This window comes from Pithys albifrons, chromosome 18 (genome assembly GCF_047495875.1).
Source record: "Pithys albifrons albifrons isolate INPA30051 chromosome 18, PitAlb_v1, whole genome shotgun sequence".
NCBI classification, from domain to species: domain Eukaryota; kingdom Metazoa; phylum Chordata; class Aves; order Passeriformes; family Thamnophilidae; genus Pithys; species Pithys albifrons.
Window position 1 is genome coordinate 7,592,501 of NC_092475.1, and position 15,857 is coordinate 7,608,357.

Genomic DNA, 15,857 nt, shown 5'->3' on the forward strand with positions numbered 1-15,857 from the left:
AATCCACTAACCAAATACACTCAGAAGAGAAAGGGAAATTCTGAGTAACAGTACAAATATGAATCATTATTCTGATAATGTTTTTTGTTATTATTTTTGCAGATGAATCTGAAAGCTCCTAGGATACAGTTAAGTCACCACAGCCAATAAAGACAACAAGCAAAATCAAGGCAGATGCTTTCTGCCTAGACACTGATGATGGGCACATTAGAAACGAGCTAGGTTAGATAGATGAAATACACAGACATATCTAACTGTCCTCCAGTGCACTCATTTGTTTGACAGTATGGAAAATGCCAACATTCCTGGGATTAAATGAAAATAGAAAATTACATTTTCACTGTAAAGTATACACAGAACTTTGCTATGTCAGATTCTCTTTGTTAAAATAAACCAGGGTCCAACCATGTCCTCCCAGAGAGACCCAAAGCACAGCAAGATAAATGACACAGTAACCAAGACACAACCGAGAGACCTTGTACCCAGCCTATTAGCAGAGCAGTAATGACCTGCATACACTTTGATACTTTAATTTTTCCTGAGTTAAACAGCACGAAAAATGCTAAAATGCCTATCTGACATTGCTTGATACCATATTTCTTTTATCTATGACTCCGAGCTACTTTACCTTTATGGGCTGCTCAAACAATTTTTGTTCTGTGGTGTTTTCCCCCCCACTTTGTTCTTCAAGAAAGTGAGAGTAAACAAACACCTTTGAATATAAAAAGTAAAGAACAACAATAACTGGAGTGATTCTCCCCAGAGGTTTCTGGCCCAGGCTGCAGCTGTACTTCTGTGGCTTTTCCTCCAGCTCACAGAGCAGCACAGGCACACACAGCAACACAGGGCCAAGCACTCAGGCTCACGTTCAGCAGCTCCATGGTTTTTCCCAGTGCCAGGATGTGTGCTCCAGTGCAGAGCTGGATAATGCAGCGTGCACTCTGCATCCTGCTCCAGTGCAGAGCTGGATAAAGCAGTGTGCACTCCGCATCCTGCTCCAGGGCAGAGCTGGATCCTGCTCCAGTGCAGAGCTGGATAAAGCAGTGTGCACTCCGCATCCTGCTCCAGTGCAGAGCTGGATAAAGCAGTGTGCACTCTGCATCCTGCTCCAGTGCAGAGCTGGATAAGGCAGCGTGCACTCTGCATCCTGCTCCAGGGCAGAGCTGGATAAAGCAGTGTGCACTCTGCATCCTGCTCCAGGGCAGAGCTGGATAAAGCAGTGTGCACTCTGCATCCTGCTCCAGTGCAGAGCTGGATAAGGCAGCGTGCACTCTGCATCCTGCTCCAGGGCAGAGCTGGATAAGGCAGTGTGCACTCTGCATCCTGCTCCAGGGCAGAGCTGGATCCTGCTCCAGTGCAGAGCTGGATAAGGCAGCGTGCACTCTGCATCCTGCTCCAGGGCAGAGCTGGATAAAGCAGTGTGCACTCCGCATCCTGCTCCAGTGCAGAGCTGGATAAGGCAGTGTGCACTCTGCATCCTGCTCCAGTGCAGAGCTGGATCCTGCTCCAGTGCAGAGCTGGATAAGGCAGTGTGCACTCTGCATCCTGCTCCAGGGCAGAGCTGGATCCTGCTCCAGTGCAGAGCTGGATAAGGCAGTGTGCACTCTGCATCCTGCTCCAGGGCAGAGCTGGATCCTGCTCCAGTGCAGAGCTGGATAAGGCAGTGTGCACTCTGCATCCTGCTCCAGTGCAGAGCTGGATAAGGCAGTGTGCACTCTGCATCCCGCTCCTGCCCACTGAGTCTGAGCAACATCCCAGGGCTGTCAGGGATATCAGAATCCAGCTCCTTGTGACAGTTTTCCCCACACAACATCACAATCAGCCAAACACATTTGTAATCTACTGCAGCTGGTGTTTCTATAATTGATAGAGATATAAAAGCCCTTTTTGCTAAAGTTGTACTTTTGTATTTTTTTTTCTTGGGGGAGTTGTGAGAAAGAAGCTACAAAAAGCGAGCTTTAAATCTCAGATAATGTAGCTCCCTTTAGAATCCCAAGCTTAAAGCAAGTAGTTACGAGTTTTAGCAATGCAAAAAAAAGGGAGCTAAAAACAAACATTTATTTTACTTGACGTAGCAAAACAGTGGATTAAAAAGTTAAATCAATGCATCGTCTGAATGGTTCCTGCTGTAGCTGCAATTCCAAATGAAATAAGAATGTTATAAAAACTCGCCCATATTAGGCACATTTGGAAATGTCTCCTTGTAACTGTTCTTTAAGTGTTCTGTCTATGAGCACTAACAGGTCACTGCACAGGAAATGCAAAAATATGTTACATTTTAATCAGGGCATATAAAACACTGTCTAGAATGTTACATTGCCCTTGGGAATCTGTAGTAAGTAGAGGAACTTTTACAAAGTCCAGGTCACTCTCCCCATTACATCACTGTTTAAAAAAAATAAAATTATTAGGTTAAATTATAGAGATGTCATGTAATAGACCTTTCCCAGTTGTAGGATGAGGGTGAAGAGATGCTTATTTCCTTGGAGAAACTCATAATCAGTCCCTTGTTCCCTTGTACATACTTTGTATATTGAAAATAGTGCACTGCAACTGAAGGAAAATGTTTCCCAACAATTGCAATGAATGAGGGCAGATACAAGACTGTTCACATTCTGTAACAACAACGTTCAGCGCTTTACCATAACACACAAACAGAAATTGAAAACCTGCCTGGCTCTACCTCATAGGTGATAAAAAATGAAAGCAGGGATTTTAGCAGACATGTTTGAGAATGATTAAGGCAAAATGTCCCTAATCCAAACAAGTGGAAACCCAGATGTTAATGGCATCATAACATTCCTCTGCCTCCTCGCAACTCTTTCTCCAAATGATTTACCTCTGTTTAACCAAAATCACAAGTTTGTAAAATCTTTAATAAGTCCACAGAAACAGCAAAAGAGTAATGCAGGGGTGACTGTTTTCAAGATTAACATTCTCATGATTTTAGTTATTAAATATACAAATGTTGGAGGTGACACAAAACTGTACAATACCCTGAAGGCAACCTGCTCTGCCAAGCCTGGTTCAAGTTTTGTTGCTGACTTTTGGATAGAAAGAGTGGATTTTTAGGAAAAATGTCCCACAGGACAGCAAATGAAATAAAACAAACCCTCTGCCCTGATAAAAGAGAGTTGGAGCCTTGGGGCCCATGGCAGGTACCCACAGAGCGACAAAGGGACCAGCCTCCTGTGATGGGCATGTCGTGGCAAGAGAACAGCTCTCAGACTAACAGGCCCTTTTTGTCTAAACAGATATCTGTGGCTGTAACTCCTGGCATGAGTCTTTGTCTCTGAGCTGCTTTAGTATCACAGCTACTGAACTGTGCATGCACTGTTGGCCCTGACCCACCCGTGGCCATGCCTTGGCCCTGCTGCCTGTGGGGCTGTGTGCCCCAACACCCACACCCCTCCACAGCCCTGGATAAGCTGTATATTGTTATAAAGTCTTGTGCGGCTTTCCCCAGCCTCTCAGTGCACTGCCTGAACTCATCAACCCTCCTGTTGGGCTTTTGCCACCCAAGGAGCAGCCTCAGTGCTGCCATCTTCTCCTGGCTCCCAATCAGCAATCAGGATTCTCCTTGTGTCCAGGGGGTTTTGCACCTTTCCTGAGCTGCCTGCACCTTGCCTGGGGACAGGACCTCACCACTCTCATTTAACAGACATGGTGGGCACAGCTCTGGTGAATCTGAAGCTATTTTTTGTCACTTTTCCCCCACAGAAGAAAGTCCCACCCCATGAGTGCCAGGCTCACCATGGCATGGCAGTAGTACCTGCTCCCCAGCTGAGGCACAGTGTCCTCCTGCACAATCCAGCCCCTCCATGGATGTGTGCAGGCTTTGGAAAACCCAGCTGAGGAACACTGGGTCCAATCCAGGGCTCCATCCTGACTGGTGCTGCTGGACACACTGCACGAGCTAATGCTGAACATTATGCTCTACATCAGCCGGGGAACAGTCAACTTTACATTTCTGCCACTGTTTTGCATGTGAATTTAATAATTTTATGCTCTCTCCCCCTGTTTGTCCATGTTCCACTCCCTAAACTTCCCTGTTTCCAGCCTCAGGTCCCAGGCTCCAGCAGAATACACACTAAGGATCTTTCTCTCATTCTTGACTGTCTGGCCCCATGGCTGCCCCTGCAGCAGGGACAACAATCATCCTACTTATCCCCAGCTGAAACACTCCTTGGAGGGACTGCAATTGAAAAAGGGAAACCAAGAACAGAGCCTGCGTGCTGGAGATGGCACGTTGGAGAATGCTGTGTCACCTTCTAAAAATTCTTTGGCAACAGCAACTTTTAGGCTTTATAAGTCAGACAAATTTGGGTGGATTTTCTCAGGGAAAGCAGAAGATATCTCTGAAAAATGTTCACGTCACTGCCAGAAAGCTCAGTGGTCCCACAGCTTTGAAATAAACCCTGATGAACGTCTTCTAGTTTTTTGCCAAATAACATCCTACCCTAAATTACAGGAAGAACATTTCAGGAAAGAAAGCACAGATTTTAATAATGGAAATGGTTGCTTTGAGCAGCTCTGAAGTGGAAACATTAGAACCAGTAGAAATCAAACCTTTCCACAGGAAACCCCAAACAATCTGGACTATAGGAACTGCTGGGTCCATACTATCAATGTTATTGTTGCTGTGCCCAGGGCTACCCAGGGCCCCCACATCCAAACAACATTGCACTCAAGGACCCTGCTAGTTTTCTGTTCCTTTCAAGATCTTCCCTATTTTCTCACCCCTTCTGGTTATCACTCAGCTGATGTTTTACCACATTCAAGGGCTGCCAGGCAGGGGATGGTGCTGAGCCCTGGGTACCAATGTTGGCTACTTGTTCTACCCCACCTACACATCATGTTACCTCTCCAGGTCAAACAATCCATTCACTGAGAGGGATCATCAGACAAAATAAAAACAAAATAAATCTGCAGTTCTGAACACAGAAAACATTGATGACTTGCTTTGTCTTATATGAGCTGTTTCTTTCTCATGCGCAAGTAAAACAATAACCAGGTGAGGCTACAAATCCCAGGTCTGAGTCCCTGATTCAGTCAGACGGGCCCTTGGCCATAAATTTCAGCACAGACTTAAAAATAGATAGAAACTCCTTTTTAATCATCAAGTATTCAGCTGCTCACTACTGATATATGCTTTAATCATGTGCCTTTAAATTTTGCTCTCATTTTAAAAATACGGTTTCCTCAAATTCCGTACAAAATCTGGCATCGTGAAATGGGGCCATGCAATTTTCTTCAAGTGCTTTTTCAGTTCTAAGGTCTATTTGAAATACAAAATTTAAGAAGTTTGCTCTGTCAGGTGATGTTTTGTTAGCATTTGACAAGAGAAAATATTTAATACCCTCATTTTTTCCCCTGCTCTGAATATTAGTTTAATTGTCACAAATAATTAAACGCTTATGAGCAGGAGACATCTTCAGACATTTTGACAATACATATTAAGAGACACTTTAAGGCAAATCTGCACAGATCGGCTTTTATTTGTTATGCTAAACGATGATGCATCCTGATTGCATTTGTTCCTTATTTGTGTGTGCAACAGGAGACATACTGTGAATGATCTGTAAGGAATAAAATGACAGTATTTGACAGGCTAGGAAATTTCTGGGCAAGGAGACAGGATAAGGAACCCTGAAAGGGCATTGTTTATGGAGGGGCAATGGGTAGAGACACTCCCTTCAATCTAAGGCAATGAAAGGCGCCAACAACTAAATTACAGTTAATAACAGTAAGAAATAAACATAAATTACGTATACAAGGCTTAAGCTCAAGGACTTTGGACCACTAAAAATATATATTATTGTATCAATTATCAAAGAGAGACAAATTCCCATCATGGAAATTTGCATACGAACTCTAATAACCTACTATTCAAAAAGAGAGGCAAGCATTAATTTCCACATGAAAAGGAGCCATGGGAGAGCTTCCCAAGTCCCCAGCTCCAGAGAAAACCCTACCTGGTGCTTCAGCACCAAATGATCTGACCTCTGCAGAAGAGGGTAGCAGGTGGTCTCCCAGGTATGGCAGATTAGCCCTACATTCCCTAAGATTTATCCTGAGTTCCTGTCAATATAATGGCTGAAAAGACTATTCCTGAATGGTAATATGATGTGAAAATAAACATAAACAATCCGTAATGAATTCACTGGCTATTACTTGCATCATATTTCTTCTACAGGCAAAACACATCTCCAATTTAGAAAGCCAACACTGATCAAAGCCCAGCAATCCCAGCTTACAGAAGAGAGGGAACTGAGGTAGGTCCATGGAAACTGCTCGGTGCTAAAACCTTTTGAAAATTCAGGTTTCTCTTTAGATGCTCATGTAAGGATTTAGACCTTTAACACGAAAAGCTGAGCCTCAAACGCAGTGATTTCCAACCACCTCTGGCAGTCTGGGGGGAGGAAAATGTGTATGTCCTGTTTAGCTGCAATTAGAGCAGGTTTTACATATTTCTCAGGGCAATGCATTATATACAGTCACATCCCAGGTCTGCCAAAGAAATGGAGAACAGTATATGAGAGGGAAAGCAACCATAACCAAATTCTTGGTCCTGAAACTTTCCACTGGCCAGAAATGCATCTGAGTATAATTTAGGGAAAGTAAAAAACTTGATTACTCTGTCTAAAACTATTGCCTAGTAAAGCTCCCTTGGCTTGCTCTTAGCAGAGCTCTACTTTTCCAAACCCACAGTCCTCCCACTTTTGGGAGCTCCTGGACATGAGCAAAGTGCCTCTTGCTCCACCACAGGGAGTTGCACAGGAAAGTTCAATTCACCTTTCTGCAAAATGGGGACAAATATTCTGTCACCGGGGTTTTTCTGAAGACTACACAGCATTAGTAAGAAATCCTTGGAAGAAAGGTGCTAAGTGTGAAGAAATATTGCTCCACATCCCAACAAAGCACACAAACATGAGCAGGAACCATGCAGCTAATCAAAAGCACCAGAGAGCTTTTAATTTTTTTAGCATCTAATGCTACAGATGATCAATATAACTACTCAGGTTCTTTCTCCTCTCACATGTTAATTTAATGCTACTTTTACTGCGCTTATATATGTTATGACATGGCTGAAAAACACATATAAAAATAATTTTGGTAGGCCAATATAGCAGCTGGCAATAGGTTATGTTTCTCCGATACAAAACTGTACATCATAAAATATCCAGCTCTTTCCTGTGAAATCCACTCCAACTGCAGGAAGTAAATGAGTTCTTCCTCTATGTACAAACAAAATTGCAGGCCTTGTGAATTGTGGTGGTGATTCTCTGTGCAATTCACACAAAATTATTTATATATAGAAAACTCAGAGGAAAATCTTTCCATAAAAATAAAAAAAAAATTCCTTATGTCCAAGTGCAGGGCGAGTGATAGAAATAGGGTTGTCATCTGCACATACCAAACTGCATCAAGGTGCAGATTTTCATTCCCTCTAAGCAGCTGCACTAGAAAAAAAAACATCTGAGCTATCACGATATTCCAGAGAATTTAATTATTTTCATTAAAAACAAGAACTGTGTGCTGCTCCTTTTTTTCAACAGAAATTCTGCAGTGATTCCACACAAACAGACCCAATATCACTTCAGCAAAGTTGCTCTGGGAATATGTAACAGCCTTTTTTAAGTTATGAAAGCAATATTGAATGAGATTTACTACAATTTAAGATAAGTGGGTCTTAATTTTATATGAACAGAGAGACTTAAAAAGCAGGCAGGAAGAGTTCCAATTATATTGTGCTGGAATATTAGGCCCTGTGCAAAATTGCCCCTTTTCTGTTTTACATGCATAAAAACAAGCACAACAGGCTTTTCAATTAAATGAGTCTTTTGAGAGAGATGCAGGAAGAGCCAGAAAGCTCCTTAAAACTTTATTGCTTTTTATCTCTGTCAGGTAGGGCTGTGTATTAAAAATGACCTGTTCTTTCCTGTTCTAGCCTTCCTGCAAGTTTTTTATTCCTGTTTGACCCATCCATTTTCAAAGTTTCCCAAAATGGGAATGGAGGGGTTGATCTGGATTAGTTTTCCCCAAACACTGAGTAGTTTTCTTTTCAATAGCCATCAGGATGTTTCCCAGAGTCTCTTTAGCATTGGGAGTAACTTTAATGAGCCTCAGTATCATTAGACGAAAGCAGTTTACAGAACACAGGGAGGAAAGACACAGAAAGGAATGAGATACAGCTGTAATAGATACAAGCCATGGAGATGAAAGAAAGAAGTCAGCATCTCATTTGCATTAATACAATAAAAATACAGCATTAATGTTGCCAGTTGTAAATTTTTTTTTCAATAAAGTTCAGCCTGATTATATCTGGGAAAAAGGTAGGCTGTGCATTCCTCGTAGTATTTATCCTTTAAAGAACAGTTACTGGCTATTAACTCTTTAGATTTACTTGCCACTAAAAACAATCTTCATGAAACTTCAGCTGAAAGTCACTCCCCAAGAACCGATGGTCTGAGCTCTCCCAGATGCTTTGTTTATGGCAATACAAATCCTGACCTGCAACTCCCTCCACTCCATCACTGGGTTCTGTATTTTGTTTACTGGTATTATGTGTGTGTACATATATAATTATATACACACCAGTTCAGCATCAGAATCAGGCAAAAGCAATATTGCCAACCTTGTTTATACAAAAATCACGAAGCATAACCTCAAAAATTGTGAGAGTAGCTGAAAATGATGAGATGCTGAAAACAGTCGCTTTGAGAATCACAGCATTTTTCCTCTGGCTTAAGAACTTCTAGCCTGCATGTTTTTGAGCTCCTTAGCTCTCCATAGCAAGGAGTTTTAAATTCATTTTCCTTTCAAAAGGCATATTGGACACCTGCATAATTACAGACTCCAGGAGCTGGAGGTTTAAAGAAAATAAAGCCTAACAAAGGACTTTCAGGGGACACCACTCCTAACATCACAGTTCTAATATTTGGGCAAGTACTGGTGGAATAATCAAAAACTGCTCTGGACAGCTGAGCTTTCCAGGTGCATCCCTCTCTCAGACAGGCACTTTTCTCTCCTTCTTGCAGGTATGGATTTGGGCATGCCTGGAAAGGATTCGTTTCCCATACATTTAGGACTGTTTGTTTTATTTAACTGTGGAATTTACCAATACTTGGGACCATCAGGCGCTGCATGCTCCAAACTATGTATTTTTCACAATCAAATCCTGTCATTTCAAAGCTATTGTTGTGCCTTTCTTTTTCCTAGGGCAAAGGGGGAAAGCATTTCTTTTAGGGGAACAAAGATTCTCTTCATTTTTCTAAATGAAACACTTAATGCAACACTTAGATCAGAAGACCAGTTTTTCCACTTCTTTTTTGCCTGAAACAGCTCACAAGGTAACGGATGAAAAGCCAGCAGCAGTTAAGAGGGATGTGTAAATCTAATGGGAAACACTGTGATGTTTCTCCTTGAAACCTTAAAAAATACACAGTTCGCTGTCAAGGTAGTTCTGAGCTGCTGAAGCCGTTATTGTAACACGGCAACAATTACTCGGTGCCCAGATCCAACAGAAGTCACCTTAATGAGAAATAACTGATTTTTATCCCTAAAACCACATGGAACTTTTAGGGTTCAGAATTGCAAAGCCATTTTTGTGCATTTACCCGAGAGTTGCTGCCCCTGCACAACGTTAACACAGAGAGTTAAAAAGGGATTCATTACAAGACCATCTCATCTATGGGTACCCAGGAACAGGATTCAGTAATTAACACAAAGTGGGAACGTGACTGAGAAGTGAAGTTGGCCGAGCAAGCAAAATCTCTCAGTCATACAGACTTCAGAAAAGAATAGCACGCGAGCGTTAGGAACAGAAGTTACCAACAGAACTCTCCCTGGATTTAAAGCTTAATGGGAGAATCTGGTTCCTCTTCAGAGGCAAAATGCTACTGAAGGAACGTATATATTTAATTTTGTAGCTGAACAGCCCAGTCTTACATAGACAGTCCTCACACAGACCAGTTACCCATTGAAGCAAAGTGCTGAGTAAGAGCTGCAGAACTGGGCCCACTCTCATGTAAATTATTGTAATTACATAGGTAATGAAAAATCACTGCTCTTGCATGAATGACATGTAGGATTTCAGCTGAGAGTGTAATGTGTTTCCAGTTGACTCCTGTATCAGATTCAGAGACAAATGAACATGTCTCTCTGCTTGCATGAGCACGTTTTGGAGGCAAAACTTCCCAAATATTTTCATTTTGCAGAGAAGAGGGAAAAACAAAAGCTTATTTTAGCAGCAAAGTCTGTAGGATTCCCCTTTTTAAGGCATAATGTGGTACACACATCTCAACCCGAGAGACATTAAATAGAATTTGAGTAATCTGATTTTGCATTTGCTAATAATACGTCACCCAGTGCAAGAACCAGGACTTATTCTCCTCTCCACGAGCTGACATGGTATTTTTTTTACATTTGAGCTCTTAAGATCTGCACAATAGCTTAACACAATAAGTGTTTAGCCTCTGGTTCCAACTGTAATTGATAGAGTACAGTTCCATTCCCTCTGCTGCTGCTAAGTTGGGAATTGCAGCCACAGCAACTGACAGCTTTTTTTTTCTCCCTGAGCCTGGAGTTGCTCTCTGGGAGTGATGTCCTCATCGGGATGGGAAGCAAAATGATGGGAGAAAAGCTCACCCTGGCCCTGTGCTACAGAGGAACTCCAGGGACCTCTTCTAGGGTGACCTTGAGGTGGGTGCTACTACTGACAGCAAAAACCAGGAGGGCAAAGCTCCAAAATCCTGTCGATGTGAAGGAAATGGGCTTTTCACTTAGAGAGCACAGAAGAGGGAGAGCATTCACGTAGAATTTCTGACAATAAGCATGTTTTCAAAAGTGCTATAAAATTGTATAATTTACTGAAGGAAACGTCTTTTGTTCCACAGTCACAGGGGCTGAACTCTTGGGGAGTCCCACTCTTTATACAGGGGTAATATGCTGTGCTTTGCTATGTGAGAATAAAACTGAAATAAAGAAACAGGCACTAAAATGAACATGTTTTCAAATTGTCCCATTCAGGCCTGAGTTCTGACATGGGCAAAAAATTACAGATCATCTTCGGGCTTAGGAGCCGAATCCAGAATTGAACGCAGATGGAGACTAATTTTGGTGCCTCTTTAGTTGCAAAAGTACCTATTTTGGAATATATTTAATGAACCAGGATTTAAAGGCTCCCCTTGTTTGTGAACACCTTGGCTTTTTTTGTCATCTGTCAGCACCGTGATGTGCAGAGTAAGTGAAAGGTTCTGAGGCATGAACTGTTCAGGTGGGTTTGATGTGAACTTGCTTTTCTGGAGGATGTTTAAACAAAACAAGTGTTGCCATTTCTACAGTTTCATTCAGCACTACTTGCTTGGAATCTGCTTCCGTCGCCCCTGTTATAAAGGATACAAATAACACTCAAGACCCACAACGCTCTTGGTTATTAGTAAATATATCTATGTATATATATTTTGCTTCCTTTTGCCACAGAAATACAATATCAAACCCTGCTGACCATTTACTCTGCTCTCTGCAGAAGCAGAATTTCACTTTCTAAATATGTTCCTGTTTGAAATAACCTTTGCTACCAAGGTGCAAACTGCAGCTTTAAAGAACTCCCTGCAAACCATCTTCTGCTTGCTGCTCTAGGAGGACTCTTCCAAAAACAAACCCCTGCTACTCTACAGCTCCAGCAAACAGAATAAATGTGTCTGATATCTGTTTCTGCTGTACTTTTCCTGAGCTTTGGTTCTTAGATAGTCTATTGGGGCTGGGAGAGAAGGAAAAGGAGACATACAAAATTGCAGCCGGAAAGGGCGTTAAGTCCAGATCCCCCTTTGCAGGCTTTAAAAAAGCAAACTAGCAATTCATGATCACAAAATAAAATATGCACATTTAAACAAGCTGCAGGGGAAAGGAGAGTTTAATCCAGTGAAATTGTGTTTGAAAGCTATTTCATACCCCTAGGAATAAAATCTGAATAGCAATTCTGCTTTGCTCCCACCCTTTTTCCACCCTTCTGTTAATATATTACCATTTGTTATGGAATCGTTACAAGACTTTTACCCCAGAGGTGGCTGCATTTCGTTGAAGGATGAAATACTTTCTGGGCCTGAGCCTTTTCTTACTCGGAGGAGCAGCCACTACTCAGTGCAACTGCACTGATGCTGATAGTAAAGCTATTTGTGATTTGCACCTGAGCAAGGGGAGAATTAGGCCCAGAGTTTGTAAAGCCCTTTGTGATTCATTTGGGTGAAAGCTGCAACGCAAATGGGTTGTTTATTGTAAACACAAGTATGATCCTAAGGCAGGCACTGATGCAGAGAGCTGCAAATATCTGCTTCAAGAGCCACCGAAATGGAAAAGACGATCTCAAAAAGGAATGATGATTCAGAAAAGATTCGGCCCTGCAAAGATCAAAATGCATTTGACATAGTTGCAGTGTTGACGTGAAATAAAGTGTCTTTAAATGTGTAATCTGAGATCAAAAATCCCCATCATCAAACATAAATAGTGTCCCATTTATCCAATTACACTACCTTGTTTCATTACCATGGTCTGTAATATATTTCTTAGGAATACAAGGCTTAAAATTAATAATAGAAAAGGACAAAATTGCCCTGTATATTCCTCCAGCTAGATTTTCATCGAGCAGCAGGACTTCACTTCTGATTCACTCGCTGGGTCTCTCTAACCTTTACATTATTCATTAATCAAACTAGAAACCTGCTTTCAAAGTCAGTGCATGGCAGTAATTATTTACAGTTGTGCATAGTATTTAATTTTAAGCAATGACAAAAGCAGGCATGTCCAGAATCATAAGGCTTATCATTTTTCTTCCCTTGGAGGTGAACTAGCTAATGAAGCTAAAAGTTGCAAACTTCTCTTCACTATCTCTGCTGCCATCAAGACAAAATGCAGTGCAACTGATACCTTTAAACTTGTACAACTAAAAATAAATAAAAGTGAAAATTAAGTAATATATAATGTATTAACCCCCTTAAATAAAAGGAATAAGGAGCTTTGCTATCAGCCTTGATGAGCGATTCACTTCTTAGTGCACAGTCTGCCTCCTGTCACTTTGAGGTATTTTTCACCACACAAAACAGAACCTCAGTACCATCCCTGAAAATGAAAGTCAGTTTTAAGAACTATATACAACAGGCACGTCTGTTCTTTGAAACCCCCTCTACCCCCCACAAACACACAAATACAACTTCAAAGCAGCAGAACTATTGCAAATGTATAAACCTACTTCAAATAGTTATGCTGGATGAAACTGGACTGCATTTGCAGTATTTTGCTCACCTGAAACAACATTGAGCTGAGGACAAATATAATCAAAAAATGCACTTCTAAAGAGCAATGCACGTTTTCTAATGAGAATGAGAAAGGAGAGGTCTAATTGTGGTCATTTGAGTGTCTCCCTCGTCATTATGAGATTAAAAATGCTATAGTGTTCTGGATAAAAACGTATCTTACTGTATCTCAGCAGGGAAATCCCGGGAAACAACAGCCTGGGCTCTGCTCGCAAAAATTGACTTACTCTGTAGCCTGTTTCTAAAAAAGAACAGGCTGCCCCTTCCACAAAAGGATACTACACACACTCCAAGTGAAAATTCTACTTTGAAAACCAAATAAAATGAAGCCTCATACTACTGACAGAGAGTAAAAAGGAGCAATTCTAGCACTGTCACTGTGATGATCAACATCCATGAAAAAATAGCTATTTATCCTGCAAGTTGCAAACATTAATGCCTTATTCAGATAAAACCTCTTTGTGAATAAAACAATAATAGCAACCCATCGGAGAGTTCTCCTGAATACACATATATATGTATATATATATGAATAGCAATATGAATTTCTAGTCTAGCTATTATTTATGGCTTTAACCATAAATTTGGGATCTTTGGTGCCAGGAATCACACAAGCAGCCTGCATAGGGACATTCATTGCTCACATCCCAAAAGTCTCTGCCTGCAGACCATTGTCCTACACCTACAGGAATACGGCAAAATATGTTAGTTTGCAAAAGTTCTGTGTGTCCCAGTTTCTCTGAAGTGTCATATACCTTTGCATGACTCCCAAGCACTACTTTTCAAAGTTTATTCAAGTGTGCCACTAAACTTGCCCATACATTTTGTCCCACATACACTGTGCTACACCTTGAAAATATTCAGAAGGGGGAGGAAAAATGAACAAACCGTTTTTAAAGTAAAGATGCAAAATATGAGTTTTCTTTAAAGAACTAATCCGATGAAGGGACACAAAGAAAAAAAGAGAAGGGAAAAAACCCGCCTACATTAAAAGCCAAACAAGATAATAATTGTGCATGTCTGGCTAAGAGAATCTAGAGGGCAAGCCTTACGTCATTGGCACTTGGGTTACCATGGTGAGTGATTTATTGATATATATCAAGAATGAATAGATCAAAGGCAGCAAGATGACAGGTGATCAATCAAATGTCAAATCAAAGCTGGCAATCAACTGGAAAGCTGATTTTTCAGTGGGTGGGTCTGGCAGAAGAAAAATGAACTTCCATATTGCGCTTCCCAGAAACAAAACCCCACCACACTATTAAGAAAAAATAAAAAGCAATTAAGCAGACTGAAAGAAAACTCTTTGAAAAGATTTACTATACAGGCCCACTTATCTGTTTCTTTTTCTTCGCCCCCAAAAGAAAAAGAACACCCTACAACGACAAACAAAACACTTCCAAAGTTGCAAACTATTTTCTTCTGTTAAAAAAAATAAATTAATAAATTGCAAAACCACTTGGCATGTGCAAATCTATAAACTGGGCTAGAAAACAAAAGAAGGATTTGATTTGAAAATGTGGATTGTCTTCTAACAGTCAGAACGTTTCATTTTATTTCCTGTTGCAATTTTCACCACTGATGATCAAAGGCTGAACTTCCCCACCGGGTTCATCAGCAGAGAGAGTCCCTGTACTATTTCAGGCACACGCAGCACACACACACACACATACACACAAACCCGGGCAGAACTGCCACCAGAAACACGGCGAAATAAAAGATTCAACACCCCGACCCACTTCGCGAAACACACGGATCAAAACCAAAAACCACCGGGAGGGGGAAAAATCAAGGCAGGCGGAAAAAAATATATACTAGAGCTAGAAGCAACCGGGAGACAAGCTGGTTTCGGTTCGGGAAGGGGAAGGGGCAGGGGGGAAAAGGGGACCCGAGTGGGAGAAAGTTGGGGGGAAAAGTTTGGGCAGGGCAGGCGGGAGTGGCGGGAGCGACCCGGGAGCGGCGAGGGTGGAAGGGGACAGCCCGTGTCAGAGTGGAGATCTTGGCAATAAGGAATGGAACTGGCTCCATAGAGTTACGGAGGAAAGGGAGGGGGAGGGGGGATAAATAAATAAAGATCCAGCCCGGAAAAGCAAGGGTGACCCTAAATAATAATAAAGATGGGGGGTAGGATTGGAAGGAGAGGAGAGACAGAGGCTGTGTAAGTGGATGGCTTCTCCTTACCTGCAGCCCGTTTGGGTGCTTGCTGTTTCCTCCTTGGCATCGCTCTACTTTCTCCAATCTCACTTCTGTCCCCAGATCCGCGAGCCCTGAGCCGCTCCTGAGCCGTGTTCTCTGCCTCTCAGCTGCTTCCCCAGCACCCCCCTCAAGCCTCCCCTGCCCCCCTCCTTTCCACTTCACTGATAGGAACCTGTTTGGGTTTTATTTTATTTTACAGATCTAGGTTTCTTTCTCTCTCTCTTTTTTGGTTGGCTTTTTTTTTTCTTTAACTGTTGCAACACTTGCTTTGCTTTGATTCAAACATCCAAGCTCAGGAGCAAATGAAAGGCGCCCACAGTGCCAGAGAACGGTAATAAATAAATAACA

At 41.8% G+C, this 15,857-nt stretch overlaps 1 protein-coding gene across 2 annotated transcripts in view; it reads right to left on the reverse strand.

Annotated features, from left to right (window-relative positions):
* Positions 1–15,620, reverse strand: part of TSHZ2 (teashirt zinc finger homeobox 2) — a 219,813-nt gene extending 204,193 nt beyond the window's left edge. For both annotated transcript variants that reach the window (XM_071572936.1, XM_071572935.1), the window contains exon 1: positions 15,495–15,620. In XM_071572936.1, the coding sequence (XP_071429037.1) occupies positions 15,495–15,534 (40 nt within the window). In that variant the 5' untranslated portion in view covers positions 15,535–15,620. The remainder of the gene's footprint in view (positions 1–15,494) is intronic.
* Positions 15,621–15,857: the final 237 nt, after the last annotated feature.